Source organism: Myodes glareolus, chromosome 16, assembly GCF_982192425.1.
Source record: "Myodes glareolus chromosome 16, mMyoGla1.1, whole genome shotgun sequence".
NCBI classification, from domain to species: Eukaryota; Metazoa; Chordata; class Mammalia; order Rodentia; family Cricetidae; genus Myodes; species Myodes glareolus.
In genome coordinates, this window is record NC_142041.1 from 27,956,102 (window position 1) to 27,976,314 (window position 20,213).

Sequence of the window (20,213 nt, forward strand, 5' to 3'; positions counted from 1 at the left end):
TACACGTATAGAAATAAAATACATTCCCAAAAGTTGTCTTCCAACTTATACATATACACACACACACAGACACACTCACACACACACTCACACACACACACACACACACACACACATGGTGGCACATGTGCACCAGCACACATACACAAAATAAGCAAATAAATAAATATTAAAAACTAATTTAAAAACTGTTAGTAAAAAAAAAATCCATTTTCTCTTTGGTTAGACACACCAGTGCCTGCACCTCTCACACACAACCACACACAGTTCCTATGGATATACTCACATGTACACTGGATACAGAGTATCAGCTCAGAGAAAAGACATGGTAGGAGACTGGAAAGTAGCAACTGGCAGGGCCTGGGGGATCTCCTCCATAAGGGCTGACCCACTAGACACCAGAGTCTGGTCTCCTGTGTTTCAATAGCTCTCCCAGTGCAGTGTGTGGAAGTGGCAGGGAACAGTCTTCCTACCCACACATACATAGTGGCACAGACACAGCACATGAAGACTCATGCACACACAGATAAATAATTGTAATTTAAAGCTGTTTAAAGAAAATTAATTTTTAATAATTTTATGTATTTCATTAATCTTGATTAATATTTTCTGTAGCCTCTCCTGCCATTTTCTGGATTTCTTTTTTTTAATTTATAAAAGTTTATTAATTTATAAAAGTTTCCATTTCCGCCCCTCCTCCCAACACCCTCCCACTCCCCCAACTCCCTCTCCTCCTCCCTCTTCATCCCTAAGAGCAGTCAGGGTTTTCTGCCCTGTGGGAAGTTCAAGTTCCTCCCATTTTCTGGATTTCTAATAAGCACTTTGGATTACCTAGCTCTATCTTCAGCCTCTCATCAAACCTATTTGTACAGCAAATCTGTTTAATCTTTAACAATGGTTTAACGTTCTCATTTATAGTCAATAACTGAAAACTGAAAGTTCTTTGCTAACAAGTGGTAGCCTAAAGCACAGGAGGAGAACTACTAGGACTTATCCAACCAGGCTACATCTTTTGAAGCATTGAATCTTTTCTTTTGTTACATTTTTGCTGCTTGCTAACTGGAACCAGAAATGAGGTGAGTTCTCCACAGGGTTCTATAAATTTCCACTTCAGTATTTCAAGTTTAAACAATAGAAATAAGAAATTCAGGAATTGTCATTTTCTTTGCCATATTATAACTATAGATGCCTATATAAATGTCACAAAGAAATCACAGGCCAGCAGAGTCACAGAGTCTAACCACAGAGAGCTTCATTAGCTTGCTAAAACTATGAGGAAGGCTACATCCCTTCCGTGCCTGGTAGGCCTTGCCTCTTTCCTGAGCCACAGGCGTGCTTCCTACTTTAGTCAGCATGAGCTCTGAGGCCAAAGTGAGCACCAGGGTTTACCCTGAGTACTGAAACCTCTAAAAAGAGAATCTAACATTTGCTCCTGTGGCAACTCATCCCTAGTTCTTAAATTGGAGGCTAGCACAGGATTTTTATTTTTACTAGTCTGGTGTCATTCACGCACGCACACACACACACACACACACACACACACACACACGCACACCTCTCAGATGTGAAGATCAGAGTTCAACCTTTGGAAGTCTGTCTCTAAGTACTGGATTACAAGGGACTCTTGTCTCAAATAAACAAAGAAAAACTGACAATATCAATACAAGATTTTTTTTTAAAACAAAGTAGAAATATTCTTGTAGCTGTAGGGTTTATTATGTCTAAAAATCAAGATGCAAATTCAATGTCTGATTATACATACACACAAGGTGGGGGGGAGGGGGGAAGGAGGGAGAGAGAAAAACAGACAGACAGACAGACAGACAGACAGACCAACTGACCTACCTACCCAGGTCTTACTATGCAGCCCTGGCTGGCCTCAAACTCAGAAAGTTCTTCTTGCTTCTGCCCCGAGTTCTGGGAATAAAGGTGTGTGCCACCATGCCTTTACCTTCTCCTTCCTTCCTTCCTTCCTTCCTTCCTTCCTTCCTTCCTTCCTTCCTTCCTTTTCTTCCTTTTCTTCCTTTTCTTCTGGTATTCACCCTTTCATTAATTTTGCTAGCATTAATATAGCTTTTCTCTCATTTTATATTCCTTTGTTTATTAAAATAAAAATCTAGGAATTAGAGAAAGTGGCAAATTTCTATGTAATTCAGAATCTTAAAGTTAAAATTACTGTCTACGCCAGGACCAAGTACTATTATTTTATGTGCATGGGTGTTTTGCCTATATGTTTGTGCACCAGAAACATAACGTGCTTGAGGAGGTCAGAAGTGGGCATCAGGTCCCTTGAACTGGAATCACAGATAGTTGTGAGGTACCATAGGAGTGCTAGAAATTGAATCTGTGTCCTCTGGAGGAGGAACAAGTACTCTTAACTGCTGAGTCATCTTTCTAGCCCTTCCAGGACCTTTAAAAAAGTATTAAATACATGGTTTCACATGACATCATACAGACCATAAACAAGGTAAAAAAAAATCACAAAATGAAAACATCTAGACTGTTTAGTGCACTTGATTTCTGCCCGTTAAAAGGCTGTTGACTGGACTACCCTTAAGATGTAGGTACAGCATACAAGGAACAAAAATTCTCTCTGAAGACAAGGTAGGGGAAACCCTAAGGACATGCTGCCCTATGAGATTCTAGAGTTCACTTTGAAGAGGCTACCCTTGCACGCATAACAGACCTCAGTGAGTTTCCTAAAACTGCTTTCTCTAACAACACACACCAGGAGTCAGGACCCTGGCTACTCCCAATTCTACAACTGTGGGCAGGTCACTTTCTGCTTCCACCTTCAACAAGACGAGCTTGATGACCTCTGTGAACACTTGGAGACAGTCTAGAAGCTTTCCTTTTAGCATCTTGGAGGAAGGAAGGGAGGGAGGAGGGGTGTTAATACAACTTACCTGTAGTTGGGAGCTCTAATTTATTGCAGTGGTCCTGATTGCAGCAAAATGTTGTTGTAAGAGCACCTGTTTTTGAAGATGGTGCACAAACAAACGGCCTGTCTCGAGGAATTAGGTCGATTTCAGCTATACACATACTGTTGTGTATAACTTTGTCTGTGGTCTGTGTGACTGAGACAAAACAGAGGCCATCTGTCTCACAGGTAAAATTGTCTTTTGTACAGAGGTGGCAGAAACACTGTAATGCTGGAGAAAGAGAAAAAAATTATTAGGAAAAAGAATCCCAAGGTTCAGTTTAAAAGTTCAACATTACAACTATTAGTATATTTTTGATCTATTATAACACAATTTATGTACTACTCAAATAGCAAACATATTACTCTTAGAATGTCAGAGAATCACATAAAATAGAAGCCAAGGTAATTTAATGAAACTTCAACCTAGACTTTTACCCACCCCCCATCTGCTTCCTAGAAAAGAATTATACAAAATTTCTTCTAGATAAGGCAAGAATTTGCCCTCCCATTTCAAACAAGGTGCAGTTATACTTGTTCCTAGCCCTAAATCAGACATCCACATATACCCACCTCCCACCCCTCACAAGTAATTGGGGAGCAATGTCTAAAAGTATTGCCACAAACTCAATTCAGCCTAAAAATGCCTTTTCAGTACATTCGTGGCAATGAATAGAAATAGATTCATATTTGAGCCACAGGTTTCCTACTCAGTCTTGTGCAAATCCTAAGACATATATCTTCTAACGATTATGGGGCAGACTATTCTAGCCACATGGGCAAACTGGCTACATGCCCACTACACCTATTAACTCTTTGAGGCTCAACTCTAGGAATGATCCCTTTATGGAAATATCTGCTGTCACCAACATTTTCCCATATACACATCCATATCCTCTAGTGAGATTAAGTGCTTCCCCAAAGTAATACAGCTTACCAGAAATGCTTTTATTGTTTCCTTCTCTAAGAAAACATAAGTTCTTTGAGGCCAGAGACTCATACCCATCTGAAAATTCACCACGGAGCCTTCTGCCTGACAGCAGCATTCAACTGCTTGCTGAATGAACAACACAGTAAGTGATCCAATTACTCACTGCCAAGGGAACAGCCCAGTTAGGAAGAATGGTCAACAATGAAGAGACCAGGGAGGTTTATTATATCTAGAAAGGGAGTAGCTAGGCAGACAGCAGGCCAGAAGAAAGCTATCTTCCTAAATGGCTAGTGTGCTGTGCAGCGAAGTTTATTTAGCAGGCCAGCATAAACCCAAGAGTAACTGTCCTTGACTGGAGTGAGTGCTGAGCCGCTGGGATACACTCTCCGATAAGAATGTTTCTGTACAAGTAAGGCTTTGGGTCACACAGTACCAATTTGACCAGATAGTTTGCACTAACAATGTGATTCAGAGAAGAGACCTATTTTTGTTTGTTGGGATGGAGGCAGTAGGTCCTTAGCTCAGCTGCTATGCAGACCATAAACCTATAGACTGTGAGAGTTAATCTAGATCAACAACCCGACTGAGTTGAGAACTACCTATGAGATTTGTAAAGCACACCTCTGAGGGCGTTTCCAGGGAAGATTTGGGGTAGAGGTGGTGGTGGTTGTGTACCCTGAATGTGGATATTACTGTCCTATGTTCTGGAGATCTGGAAAGAGTAAAATGAGAAAAAATAGGGAGGGGGAGGAGAGAGAGGGAGAGAGGGAGAGTCATTAAGGATGAAGGACAGTAATGCTCGACTCTCATTGCTCTTTGTCAAGCAATGAAAGGTCTCACTAATACAATGGCTGGCGACTGATCCTCAGTAAAAACCCTAGACACCAACCAAGGCTCAAGTGGGCTTTACTGGTTGGTAGCACTTTGGACATGCTGTCACATGCCACTGCTAAGAGAATGAAGAGTCCTGCTCTACTAGAAGAAGGTGTGTTGTTTGGAGACCCTGAACTGATATGATAGCTAAACTCTTAACTCAGGAGCATCATGTTTTTCTTGAACAGTTGCTTCAAAAGGTTGCTGCTGCAATCAGCACACTGCCTATTATCTTAACAGACTAACAAAGTTTTATTTTGATTATAATAAAAAAATGTTTTCAGAGTCAATGAGACGGCTCAGTGGGGTACTTGCCACACAACCTGCTGATCTGAGCTCAATTCCCAAAACCCATATAAAAGATGAAAAGAAAAGATCAACTCCAAAAGTTGTCTTCTCCACCACGTTCACTCCTTCATACACATAAACAGTAACAATAAATTGAAAGAATATTTTCTTTCTTCTTAGAGTTTATCCATTTAACTTAACTCTACTCAAATATGAAGGGAATTCAAGAAAAGTAAAGAGACAACACTGTTAGAACGAGATAATTGAGCAGGGTGGTGGTGGCACACGCCTTTAAATCCCAGCACTCGGGAGGAAGAGGCAGAAGGATCTCTGTGAGTTCGAGGCCAGCCCAGTCTACAAGAGCTAGTTCCAGGGCAGGCTCCAAAGCTACAGAGAAACCCTGTCTTGAAAAACCAAACACACACACACACACACACACACACACACACACACACACACACACACACACACAGAGTCTATAAGTTACATACCCATTTTCATTCCAAAGATAATATATCAACAATGATAAACATTCTGGATTCTGAGTAGCTACCATCTCCAAAAGCATTACAAAGCTTTCACTACTATTTTTACAGCTGTGTGAAAAGCTCATTCAGGGCAAATGTCCTTGTGGTACACTTTACATACAGACAGCTTTACAGAATGCACAGAGTAAAGCCGTACCAATAAAACTTACAACTCAAAGAGCCAGTCCCACAGGTGTCCTGAATCCATGCACGCCTATACAAATCCCTTCTTTGTAGAAAACCTTGCAAACATTCACTTGCAGTATATATGGCTATTAACATTCAACGATACTTTCTGTTCTCACTTTAGAAAACCATTTAGTAGAGACTTCAATAATAGTATAATACTAGCCCTATCTTTCAGTAAACGAAACATCTTATTAAAACTGATATTTGAGGAATGCTTGCTGGCAAGTGTTTTGGTTGGGTATGAGGTCTCATTATCCTGAACTTACCAACAAGCCCTGAGGTCATTAATGCTATCTTGAACATTTCTGATGAGAACAGCCACTTGCAGCATTTATTATCACTGTAGTTAGAACAGTGAAACAGATATAAAAATAAAATTGGACCTAAGGCCATTTTATTTCTACAATGAAACAGAAACATAAATTGTCATGCCAAATAATTTTATTAATTTGCATTTTGCTTGATGTGTGATTCCCCTCTGTATGCTGTGAATACCACTGGTTAATAAAGAAACTGCTTTGGATCGATAGCAGGGCAGAACAGAGTTAAGAAGGGAAAACAAAACTGAATGCTGAGAGAAAGAAGGCAGAGTCAGGGAGAAGACATGTAGTCCCGCCAGAGACAGACGCAGAACCTTGCCAGTAAGCCACAGCCATGTGGTGATACACAAATTAACAGAACTGGGTTAAATTAAGATGTAAGAGTTAGCCAATAAGAAGTTAGAGCTAATGGGTCAAATAGTGATTGAATTAATACAGTTTGTGTGGTTATTCCGGGTCCGAGCTGCTGGGCAATCGGAAAATGAACAACAGTCTCCTACAACATTTTGCTATTTATTGTTGTCTTTGTATTTAGTTTACAGATTAAATGTATCATTGTAAATGAGCCCAACACATTGTTTTATGCTTTCTAATTTCATGTCTACAATCTAAAGAACATCGTGAAAAATATATTTTGCATTCTTCTTTCAAAGAGGTAAATATATGGTGAAATTTTGAAAAAAGCCAATGCTGAAGGGTTTCTCTTAATACTCTTTCATCAAGAAAGGTCACTAGACAAGATAACAATGCTTAGTTACACAAAAATTTATCTCTTGGGGGGATTTTAAAACTCCATTTTTCCAGTCTAAACCAGATGACTGAATACAGGATTTCTATTATACGACCTAGTAAATTATGAAAAATTAAAACAGAAAGTTAATAGCTTATTATAGACATATAATCTTAATTCTCATTTCTTACAAGTTCTAGTCTGCAAGCTAAGCATGGTAGTGTACACTTGTAATTCTAGTGCTTAGGAGGCAGAGGTAAGACGATTCCCAAATCCCCAAACAGCCTGAAATGCACAGCAAGACTGCTTCAAAAAACCAAGGCTAGGGATATAGCCAGTGGTGAAGCAGTTCCCTACTATGTGCAAGGCCTTGGGTTCAGTACCCAGTACCTTATCTCACCTGAAACTAGAAATGACTTTATTATTTACATCCAGCTCCACGTTTACCTCATTCCCTTTGATTTTTTCCCTTTAGGTGTATGTAGGAGTGCCTGTGTGACTATATGCCACGTGCATATGGGTGACTGACAAGGCCAGAAGCGGGTGTTGTAGGTTGTTGTGCACACCTGATTTGGGTGCTGCAAACAGAACTCAGGTCCTCTGGAGGCACAGTATATGTTCTTACCCACTGAGCCTTAACCATCTATCCAGCCTCCACCCCCTTCCTCTTTCATTAAAGTAAGGTCTTGGGGCTGGCAAGACAGCTCAGCTGGTAAAAGTGCTTGCCATGCAAGTCTGACAACCTGACCTTGACTCCAAGAACCCAAGGTGTAAGGAGACGACCAACTCCCAAAAGTTGTTCTTTGGGCTCTACTCACACAGTGACGCACATGCACCCATACCCTTATGCACCCTTGCATATACACAAATGATTTATAAGCCAAAGTAGTGATTGGCAAAATGGCTCAGTGAATAAAGACACTTTCCACCAAGTCTGGGAACTGAGTGTGGTCCCCAGAAACTACACAGTAGAAGAAAATGGACTCTTCTAAGTTGTTCTCTGATTTACATGCACTTGCAGTAGCACACTTCTCTTACACACGTCACACTCCACATAAAAATGTAATTAAAATATTTTTAATTAAACTAAGTCTCAGTTTCAATTTTTAAATCTTTGAAGTCAGCACACAAAGTAATGAAAGCTATTGCTGCATTCACACATATGTGTCATTATGCTGTACTGCAACTCATCCTCCATGTCCCCTCCGTATCACCTTTACCTTCACAAGTAGTCTCTTTGGATGTCACAGGTATTCCACTACCTTCTCACTTAGATCCTCCACACCCTCACAGTCCCTGGTCTAAACCCATCACACACACTTAAAATCCCACTCGCACATGAGAGAGGACATCTGTCTTTCCATGTTGGCTTACTTTATTTAACATGATTTACAATTCTGTCCATTTTTCGACATGGACACAATTGAACAAAATTCCTTTGTATACGTGGACTATATTAGTTGATTCACTGGCTTACAAACATCTATGCTGGTTACATACCTTGGCTGTTGTGTACAGTGTAGCTATAAACATGAATGTGAATATCTGTCATACTGAGGAGTTTTATGTCAACTTGACACGAGTTACAGTCATTTATCAGAGAGGTGGGAGCCTCACCTGAGAAAATACCTCCATAAGATTAGGCTGCAGGGAAGCCAATGCAGCATTTTCTTAACTAGTGACTGATGTGGGAAGGCTCAGCCCATAGTGGGTGGAGCCACACATAGGCTGGTGGTTCTGGTTCTATAAAACAGCAGGCTGACCAAGCTTCGGGGAAAAAAATCAGTAAGCAGCACATAGATCTCCATGGCCTCTACATCAGTTCCTACCTCCAGGTTCCTGCCTTGCTTGAATTCCTGTCCTGACTCTTTTGAATGATAAACAGTGATGTGGAAGCATAAAACCCTTTCCTCCCCAAGTTGCTTTTGGTCATAGTATTTTACAACAGCAATAGTAACCCTACCTAAGATAGAAAATAGTACCAGGAGTGGGGTTCTAGAGGAACAGAATATAAGGTTGAATATTTTGAGTATATAGAATAGGTCTTCCAATTTGCCAACACCTACAGTTACTGAAGCCTCTCCTGGAAGCTTGGAGAAAACTGAAAGCCCCTGGTGTGAACTATTTTACAAAGTTAAGGAGACAAATGCTTTTGATTATTGTGCTTCACCAGCTGTGAGAGGCAAGAGATTTGGTGACTCTGTATATAGAACTTTTGACGATTTGTGGAAAATAAGGAAAATTATGATGCCGATCTGTTGCTCCGAATATCTCTGGCTTTAATTGACAAAGAAGAATGAGCTCCATGACAAAACTAAACAACTTCTAGCATCTCAGAATACAGTGAAAGACAACAATGGACTGAGTGATAGACACTCAGTGATAGGTTCGAGATGTACACAAACAGTCTAAAGGTTTCTAAGCTCTGCAAGAGAATCTTCTCTAGCAGTTACTGAGTTCAAGTTGTAGAAAATCAATCATTATAGGATTGGCTGAATCAAAGTGAAAATTCAAGTCTCAGACTCAGACAGTGTCAAGAGTTAAAGTAAGGGGATTAGCTGGTAAAGAAAGGGATCTGTAACTTGAGGTGGGAATGTGTAGGAGGACCCTATTGAAGCTGAAAACTGAACCCTTGGATTCTCAAGGTTTTATCTCACCTGAGGAAGTAGTCTCTCTGCCTTCAGCAAAGATGTACTCCTACTCCCATCCCATGAAACATTAACTTTTCCACCTCTGAGGAGATTAAATCTCCACTGTCTGCTAAACCAGAAGTGACTTTCTCTGTGCTAGGATATAAAGTTCTCTGTACATTTATCTACCCAGGAATGGGGAATGGTATGGCTGGGTTATATGGTAGCTCTTCTTCTTCTTTTGGAACTTACACACTGACTCCCATGGTGCCTATACTAGTTTACAGTCCCCAAAGAGTGAATGGTAAGGGTTTCCATTTCTCCACATTCTTAACACCAATTATTGTCATTTGGCTTCTTGATGGTAACCATTCTGACTGGGGTGAGATGGAAACTCAAAGCAGTTTTAATATGCATTTCTCTGATAGCCAAGAATGTTGAATACTTTTTTCCAAGCATTTATTGGCCATTTTCTATTTTTTCTTTTGACAACTTTCACTTCAGTTCAATAACCCACCTAATAACTAGGTGATTCTTTTGGTGTTGAATTTTTGCAGTTTTTATGTATTCTAGATATCAGACTCCCGTTTAATACACAGTTGGCACCCTCCCTCTCCAATTCTGTAGGCTCTCTGTACTCTGCTGATTGTCTTTTTTGTTATACAGAAGCTTTTTAATTTTATGTGTTCCCATTTATCAGTTCTTACCTTTTAAAAAATATTATTTACTTTTTGTGTATAGTGTTATGTCTGTGTGTATGCCTGCAGGCCAGAAGAGGGCACCAGATCTTGGTTGTGAACCACCATGTGGTTGCTGGGAATTGACTTCTGGAAGATCAACTCTTACCTTATTTCATGTGCCACTGAAATCTATTACAGAAAGTTCTTGACTATGCCTATGTGATAGTTAATACTGACTGTCAACTTGACAGGATCTAACAGCTCCTAGGAGACAAGCCTCTGGGCATGCCAGAAGGGATTACCAGATTAGGTCACCTTGGATATGCCTGAGGAATTATCTGAAAATGTCTGTGAAAGACTATCTATACCAATTTATGAGGTGAGACGACCCACTAGGCTGGGACACACCATTCCCTGGGCTGGGATCCCAAAGCACAACTAAGAACAAGAATTCATCACTCTTGGTTTCCTGACTGGAGTACAGGGCGGTCAACTGCCTCGAGCTCCTGAGGTGCCAAGACTTCCCTGACATGATGCACTATACCTTCAGGCTTGGGGCCAAATTAAACCCCCTCTCCCTTAAGCTGTTTGTCAGGATATTTTCCCACAGCAACAGAAATGTATCCAATACAGCCTGTATCTTGAAGCATTTTACTAGTTTTCCTCTAACAGTTTCAGGTTTTACAATCTCTGCTTTAGTCTGAATTGATATTGTGGGTGTCATTTGTTAAAGCTTTTTACTAATGTGTTTCCAGCACCTTTGTTTACAAATGTTACTACGTATGTTATGTCTGGGTCCTCTGACGCCACTATAGAGCCTCATCTCATGCTTTGCTATTATGGCTCTGGAATATTTTACATCTGACATATCTCCAGTGTTCTCTTCCTGCTTAGGACTGCTTCTGATATTTGGTGATCCTTTGTGCTGCCATATAAAAAATTTACACATTTTTTTTATAACTGTGGAGTATAAAGTGTCATTGGAAAACTACCACTTGAAGGAGTTGGGCTGAATTTGCACACCATCTTTGGTAAAATTATCATTTTCACAATAGTCTGTCCATCAGTTAGTCTAAGAGGTCTTACTCTCTCTCTCTCTTTCTTTATTCTGGGTCTTCAAAGTTTTTATGGTAGAGGTCTTTTATTTCACTAGTTATGTTTATTCCTATGCATTTTTTGTTTGGTGAAGCTATGATGAATGGAACTTCTTTCTAAATTTCCTTCTCAGCATGTTTGTTGCAGGTATGTAGAAAAGATACTGTTTTGTTTTTGTATGTTAATTTGTGTCTTGTCATTTGTTAAATGTTTATCAGGTCTATGTAACCTGGTGGAGTCTTTAGAGTATTTTTAAAATAAAAGATCATATAGTATAAAAATAAAGATAATTTGACCTCTTTTCCTTCTCTTGTATTATTGCTCTAGCTAAGACTTTAAGCACTATATTGAATAATATCAGAGACAGTGGACACCCTGTCCACTTGCTCCTGATTTTGAGGATAAACCTATAGTTTTCATTTATTATATAGCCTTTCCTATATTGTGCCATACTTCTGTTAATAGTTTCTTCAAGATTTTCATCATGAAGGGGTACTGAATTCTATCAATACCCATTTTTACCTCTAGTGAGATGATTTCAGTGTTCGTATCTACCACTGTATGACATTTATTGATTTCTGTAATGTTAAATCAACACTGTATCCCTAGAGCAAAGTCAACGTGTTCAGGGTACATTATCCTAATGTGTTGTTCATGGTACATGATCTTCATGTGTTCTTAAACTGGATCTGTATTAATTTATCCAATTTTTTTCATACGTTCATCAGAGAAATCAATATATAACTTTCTTTTATTGGTTATGTTCTGTCCAGTGCTAACATCAGAGTGCTAACATCATAGAATGAGTTTGGTATGGATCCCTCCCTTTCTGTTTTATGGAACTGTTTGAGAAGCATTGGCATTTGCTCTTCTTCAAAGGTTTGGTAGAATTTGATAGTGACTCTCTAATCTTGAGCTTCGTTGGGAGACTTGTTACATCTCTAACTTTATTAATTTGGATCATTTTTTTGTTTAGTTTGTTAAAAGTTTGTCAATCTTATTTCTATCAAAGAATCAGTTCTTCAATTGACCCTATGCAGTGACTATTTAGTCTCTATTACATTAATTTCTGCTTGGTCTTTATTATTTCTTGCTGTCTATTCCTCTAGGTCTGGACTGTTCTTCTGAGACCTTGATGCACACCATTATTTAATTAGAATTTTGCTGATTTCTTAATGTAAGCACTCAAAGCTATGATTTTTTTCCCCCTCATAACTTCCTTAGCTGTATCCCAAAGGTTCTGGTTGGTTGTTTGGGTCTTTTTCTCATTTTCATTTAATTAAAGGAATTTAATTTTTTCGACCTGATTTCTTCAGTGACCACTGTACACTTAAGCTTTCTGTTCCATCTACAGTGTTTCAATTTTTAAGTTTTTCATAAAGAAACATTTATATTTATATCTAAAAAGTGATACATTGCTGTGTTTTTCCTCTACCTTACAGCCCAAGTTTTACTCCCCAGTTTGCGATATGAGGCTATTCATTTAATCCCATCCCCACTCCATTTAGTTCTTTATCACTCTCAGTGCATCTCAATATACAAGGTGCCAGGTATAGCAAAACATAACAAACAATTTACATTTAAGTAGTTTCCTAGAAAAGATAAGACATTAAACATATTTAAAACCCAGAATAATCAAAGTGTTTCCACTTCCTGAAATAGAAAAGATAGGAAGCGAAGCTTCACAGGACATGTAAGTCAGAACTTAGAGAATGTATATAATGTGTTATACAAGCGATATTGAGAAAACTATAGTGATGGGGTTTTCCTCAGTGGCAGGATTTCAATTTCAGTAACAAATACTCTAAGATAATCAAATTCAAATAATGGTTCAAGACTAAACAAAATCATTTAATTTCACCAACAAAATGGACATAATTCCATTCCCAATCTAGTTCACCTCAATGAGATCAAGCCAGACACTGTAGGATAACACATTTTAAAACTAATTATATAAACATATATATACATATATAATTTAAAACCACGTTTAGAGCAACTCCATCTATGATACAACGAAATATCTCTTCTCAAAAGTTGTACTTAAAATTCTACTGTAGAATCCTAGAGCAATACAACTGTATAAAACTCAACTATTGATTTCAATATAAAATGACAGAACTGAATTACAATCTTTAAGAGACTCATAATCTAAATTATTCTATTCAGGTTGCACAGATGGTGAATCCCCTCTGGATAATCACCATGAACATGAATGACTTCAGGTCTCCAGGACCCATATAAAAGACTGGTTTGGTGCCTAACAATCCTAACATTCAGTGGGTGGTGGGGAACTGAATGAAAACCCCTGAGACTTGTAGGCCAGTCAATCTAGCCAAATTGGTGCTCTTCAAGTTCAATGAGACCCTGCCTCAAAAAAAGAAGGTGAAGAAAAATTGAAGAGGATACCTAATATTGACCTCTGGAATGAATGCACACATATACACACACACATAAAAAAAAAACCAACTGTGGCTCAGTTGGATAGTTTCACACTTAGACCCCAGCCTGAGATTATGTTACCGATTATAAAGATAAAAACCAAACTCAGTGTTTAGTAACTTTCCACTATACTGTCCAACTTGGTTTCTATTCCCTAATCTCTGGGTTATGCAAAGTTTCAATTCTGAGACCCACATTTCACTTGAACTTTTAACATCCTAAAATCTGAATATACTTCACAATCAAAGTCACAAGAATGACAGGGGGATGGTAGGAATAGGACACACACCATCTCAGTCCAACTTCTAGGACAGAAAGGTAAGACAGGATATTGCAACTTGGGATTGTTAGGTCCAAAGTGGGACCCAAAAGATGGCAGTGCCACTGACAATGTCACAAATGACAGTTTAGGCTGGACTCAGACAGGGCAAACAGAAGAACTACCTGGTGTGCTGTACCCAGAGGTAGGAGATGGGAAGGAATGACTCTTCCTGACAAACAGAACCACTTCACAAGTTTCTGGGGAATCCTGATTTTAGGCTTTTGTTTATCTCCTAGCAATTCTTCTGTTTACCCAAGTTGTACTTAATAATACTGTTCATTCTTTCAGAGTTCAAGGCAGAAAAGGAGTCTGCAGAGCCTGCAGTAGCTTCAGATCAACTAAAAAGAAAAAGAAAAAGTCTTATGGAAATATGCTTCTAAACAGGGAACTCAGAGAACAGGAAAGAAAGATGGTGGAACAGAGCTACATGCAACAGAGAATGACAGATCTATACCCTTCACTGCGTCTCAGTCAGCAGGCTACATGCACAAAGGCCATGCCTGACGAGCAATGGGGCTGTCAGTACAGATGTGTGGCGGCCTGGAGCCCCTACAAAAACTGGTCATTATTAAATAGGACCAGTCCTAGGCCAGCTGGATGGAGCAATGCTGCTTGCCCTGCTGTGACTCCTGCCCGCAGGAGCCAAGCACAAAGGTCAAGCCTGGGATCCTGGGGGAGCAAACATTAAGGGCAGGGAGGTGTGCAGCAGCCAGGAGCTTGCATAGAACCTGCCTAGCTGCAACATCACCCTGACTCTGGGCAAGAGTGGGATATCCTAGACGAGTCTCGCTAATGGTCCAGTATTTATGGTGCTCCAGAAACCTTGAATCAATCCAACGACTTGCTGCAATGAATATTTGCATACAAAGCTATTATGGCAAAAAATATAGTGTGTGACACATGGCAGCTTCCAATGTCACTACTATGAGCCAATATATGAAGGAGGTAGGAAAGATGAAGAAGAGAGAGGTGGTGAGCGAGCGATGGAGAGGCAGTGACATGTGTGAGAAAAGGCTGTGGTAGATGGGAGAACACGCCCTTGCTGAGTAGGGCCAAAAAGATGGTGTACAGTAGCCTGGGGCTTGCACTCCAAACACTTGCCCAGCTCTAGGATTGCGCTGGGGTTCTGAGCAATGACAGGATGCCTGAGATGAAGAACGGTTCATTTTCTGGTTTGGGCTCCCTCAAAATAACTCTATGGTCCATGCTGCCCCTGGAGGCCAAGTTGGTATCTGTGGTCCACTGCCCCAGGCTGTGTTGAAGCCCAAGGTTCATGTGGATAGCTATGGTCCTACAGCAGCCATGTTAACGTCTGTGACCTGTGTTACCACCACAAGCCATGTAGGTGTCCGTGATCTGTGTGGATACGTGAAGCTATGTTGATATGGGTGGACTGTGAAGCTACCTGAGGCAATGCTGATGTTCGTGGGCCATGCTGTCACCAACAGCCACATCTTGGTCCATGGTCCTGCTGCAGCTGGGAACCATATTGAGGTCAGTGGGCCATGTTACCACTGAAGGCCATGTGAATGTCCATTGTCTGTGCTGCCATGAGGATTATGATGGGGTGGGTGGTCTGTGCTGTGGCAGAGGGTCGTGTTGATGATTGCTGTGGCAGGTGCTAATGCCAAAGACCGTGTGGGTGTCTGCTGTTGGTGCAAACACCAGAAATGGTGTGGAAATTCAAGCCCGTGCTCCCGCTGACGGTAAAGGACAAGGAAACTGCTTTTGCAACGATATCCACGACTGCAGACTGACAGCTGAGAAAGAAGGACATAGAAGGCTTTTGTGACAGCCCATACCTCCCCGACCCCTAAAAAGAACGGCCTACACAGAAAGCCATCAGAGAGAAACTTAAAAAAACAGTAATAAAGGTGCTAAAGTGTAGCTCTCCACAAGTGCTGGTTCTGAAAGGGTGCGGGTGAGGAAGGACTTTGTTTCCTTTAGAGGTTGGCTACTGGGAGTTTGACCATGCTCCATTGAGGATAGACAACAAAGATTGGACGTGGTTCTCCCTCTTTTTATTGGGGGAAGGTAACAAGGGTGGGGGTGGACCTGGGAGGGCTTGGATGTGAGTGTGATGGGGTGCATTACGTGAAATTCCTAAATAATGAAACAAATATAACGTAATAAAAACATTGAGAAGCTTCTCTATGTTTCATCCTTTTTCTCTGCACTTCTTTTACAGTCTTATCCCAACATACTCATCCTAGGGAGCAGTTACTTCATGCCAATTTCAAGCTTTTGTTCACTTTGGGAAATAATTTTCACACACACAATCCTTTGAAAAATCACCCTCTAATCCATTTATTTCATTTCTTAGAATTTAGTCTAGGGAAATGCGAACAAAAATGTAAGCATACAAATGGCCATCAGTATTTGTGACTGAAAACCCTGAGTGAAAGACAAGGTGATAAGACCAACTATGACACAGAACAAGGACAGGAAATAATCCTCTCATTAATTGCACAGAGAGCAGGAAACAAAGCTCCATGTGGTGCAACTATAGGCTGCCAAGTTCTTGGTTTTGTTCTGCAGTCCTGGGGCAGGATATGTTAAAGCAGGCTGGTGTACCTAACACTGCACTAGAGCCTCAGAAGAAATAGCAAACTTCTGCTTCGGACGGTGAGTGACCAAACAACGACATTTCTTAGTTTCTCCTAAACAGGCTTTTGTACTTTGACTTGGCAGATTTCAATTTGATTAGCTGGTATTATAAGAACATAATCGTTGGCCATATAGAATTCAGAAACAAAAAGACTTAACACTGAATCTTAACTGTACCAGCTAGTCATAATACCAATCTGAAAAGTCATGAGTTTACTTGAGCCTAAATTTTTTGACTTATGTCCTGTAACAATCTTAATTACAGGAGATTTGGAAATTAAATGTAGACTTGGGGGTTAGATATCAGCACTGCACTCAAAGCACTCAATAATCCAAGACTGTTATGCATTCATTCAACAAATGCTTAATTAGCACATCTACTTCATCCTGCTACCCATTTTAGAAGCTGAGCAATAATCAGGGCCATCTTCAGACAGCTCCAGGAAGTAACTCAGACACAGAGCACAACATAAGCTGTAGGCACAAAAGCAGTGGGCACTCACAGGAGCTACCATCTCTCCACTCACGTGAACTTTCAGTAGTGTCTAAACCAAGATGGCAAAAGAACCTTACTGTGGGGGCACAGAAGATATCTACAGGAAATACAATTTCAGTTACAACCCAAATTCACAATAGGCCCTGGGTGTACTTTTATACGCAACACTCCTGACTAGCAAGTTCATACCACAACTTGTTAGCCATAAACGTTCAGGCTGACTCTCGTCCACTGTTTTACAGATAAAAAACAGAAGAGTTCTAAGTGCTACATCAACAAATAAATATTTACTTTGGAAAAAAGAAAGAAAAGAATGAGAAACCCTGTAGTGTTCGCACTGAAGTAGCATAAGATTTTATGCTGGAAGCAAGAGCAGCAGTAAGGAGGAACACTGCCCTGGGCTGTGTAGAGATGTAGCAGGTCGTTCTGAACTAAGAGTCTGAGGCACAAGCTATAACTGAGGAAGAAGACAGAAGTAGTAATCACCTCCCACAGTTGCCTTTGACTTAGGGTGCAGGAAGTAAGTAACACCTGGGCCAGAAAACAGCTAAAGACCTACGCGACCCATTGCTGAAGAAACCATCTAGGAGTGCCATGTGGTTAGCGGACTTTCCCATAGAAAACAACGGCATGTGTAACGCTACACAAGGAGAAAGAACACCCTTCAGAGGATGTGGAAGGTAGGACTCTTGCCTTCTAGTTCATGATACAGAGAACAAAACACATCACTGGTGAATGCCACGCAAAATGCAGACTGAGTACAGAAAAGGAAAAGCTCTCTGAAAAAGATTCCCAGACTATAAACTTGAGGAAAGTTAATGGAAAGGAACCATTTGGGGGAGAGGACACAGGAACCAGTGAAACTGGCAGCTTGACAACATAAACAAACAAAAACTGATAAAAATCTACACATTTATGTTTTTAAAAGGCCATTAACAAACTGCACACTAAAGGAAGCCCGGAGGAGTTGAGCATCTATATACACACATACACACCTCTGTGAGTAGAGCCGAGCATACAAGCTCAGGATTCAGTACCCAGCATTACATACAAAAGCACGGCAGCTCATAGTACTTTTCTCTCAACAAGAAAGGTAAAACAAATATTTAAAGATAAGAGCATGGCAGAGGTGGCATTTGGATACAGAAAGAACTAAAGCCGAAACATACTTAGATACCATTCTTCTTTCTAAACTTTAACAAATAACTATTTTAATAACGTTTACAAAGATAATTAGTAGTTTATTGATAAAATCTATTTTTCTGGCACTTCTATTTTCATTGTATTTACTGAAATGTTCTCTCTCCAGCTTGATCTTCAAACTCCTTGCCTTCAAATTTTTCTTTACGCATTACATTAGCAGAACTACCAAGCAGTTTTTGATATGTAGGGTGCATATTCATTTCTAGTCTATAACCAGATTTCCTTTAACTAAAAGATTATTTTATCTATTATTTTTAAATTATCTATTTTGCATTTATTTATTTACTATTAATTTTTAATTTGAGTGTTCTTCTTCTTCTTCCTCTCTCTCTCTCTCTCTCTCTCTCTCTCTCTCTCTCTCTCTCTCTCTCTCTCAGTTTTTCAAGACAAGATTTCTCTGTTTAATAGCCCTAGCTGTCCTGGAACTAGCTCTTGTAGACCAGGCTGGTCTCAAACTCACAGAGATCTGCCTGCCTCTGCCTCCTGAGTGCTGGGATTAAAGGCATGTGCCACCATGGCTTGACTTGCAAGTTGATTTCTTAAGCCAGCAAAAGGAATTCTTTGGTAATAATTCTACAAAATATCTATACTATTTTAACCATTGACTCATGGACTCCCTTGGGGTGGAAACAACCACCTCACAGTAACTGAACTCCTTTTGGCGAACGCTTAAGTCAAAACTTTGTGTATAGAAAAGTCTGGGATGAGACTAAGTTTTCAGACCATGAAACCTAGATATCAAGAAACTCGGCAGTAGAAATGTGGTAAGCTTCCAACTGCTACTAACAAGTGGTTACTGAAGAAAGCCTGTAGGGGTGAGAAAAACATAAAGACCTGCTAGGGTCAGAGGACTGAGGGCCTTGGTATCACTTGGAGAAGTGAAGACACAGCACAGAAGACTCTTCTTACAGAATTATGACAGTTATATGCAAGTCAGCAATTACTCAGCTCTAGCTATGGTTTAGAATGGATCATAGGTGATTATATCCACCTGTTCTGTGAGACTTGTTTTCCCAGTTCCAGGGACTCCAAACTATTAAAGCACCCAGCTGCTTAAGAAGACTATTTCCTCAGGGCACACTCTTTGCAATGCACCCTGAATTCTGAGCTTGCCTTTCTGCCAAATGCCTGCTCCCTCCCTCCCAACCTCTTTTCTTTTCTACATTTCCCATTGGAAGATAAGGGCAAGCTGAATTTGACTCGATTCCAGCACTGGAGAGGCAGAGCCAGGTGGACCTCTGTAAGTTCAAGGCCAGCATGGTCTCATAATGAACTCTAGACCAACTGGAGCTACATTATAAGACCCTGCCTGAAAAACAAACGAATGACAGATGAGATTTAACTAAAATAATTGGCCTTTTTGTTTAATAAAAGGTAACATGGAAGACACAATGGTGATCACGCATGTGAGAACAAACATACTTTTACATGCATAAGGACAAGTAAAAGTCACAAAAGTAAAATACACTAAGAAAAGCAAAATAATTTAAGATGGAAAAATTAGTTTATTGTTGTGGGATATTTTGACTGCACCCTGACACTCCTCAAACTGTCAGTAAAGTTTACTTTAAATCCCAGGATGGAGCTAGCTACTAGCTGACCAAAATTATCCAGAGAAGGTTTTGGAGGATCAAGAACATATCAAGAGACACAGGAAGTAGTAGGGAGGATTTTGGGTTAAGGAAGGAGAGAGAAGGAGGAGGTCACTGGTCACTTCTCTACCACCTCTCTGATCATTTAAGTTCTTACCCCAATATCTGACTTTCAAGTTTTTATTGATAAAGAATAATTAGATAAACGCTTCAGTTCACAAGAAAGCAATCCATAAGCCAGGCCCGGGGCTTACAGGTTCTAGCTACTTGAGAGATCTAGACAATGAAATCACAAGTTCAAAACCAGGATGGGCAGCTGAATAAGATTCTGTCTTTACAAAACAACAACAACAAAAACAAAACAACAA

General features: G+C 40.1%; 1 protein-coding gene across 2 annotated transcripts in view; it reads right to left on the reverse strand.

The window, feature by feature from the left end:
* Window positions 1-20,213, reverse strand: part of Tgfbr1 (transforming growth factor beta receptor 1) — a 56,195-nt gene that overhangs the window by 24,353 nt on the left and 11,629 nt on the right. For both annotated transcript variants that reach the window (XM_085677178.2, XM_085677179.2), the window contains exon 2: window positions 2,907-3,152. In XM_085677178.2, the coding sequence (XP_085533304.1) occupies window positions 2,907-3,152 (246 nt within the window). The remainder of the gene's footprint in view (window positions 1-2,906; window positions 3,153-20,213) is intronic.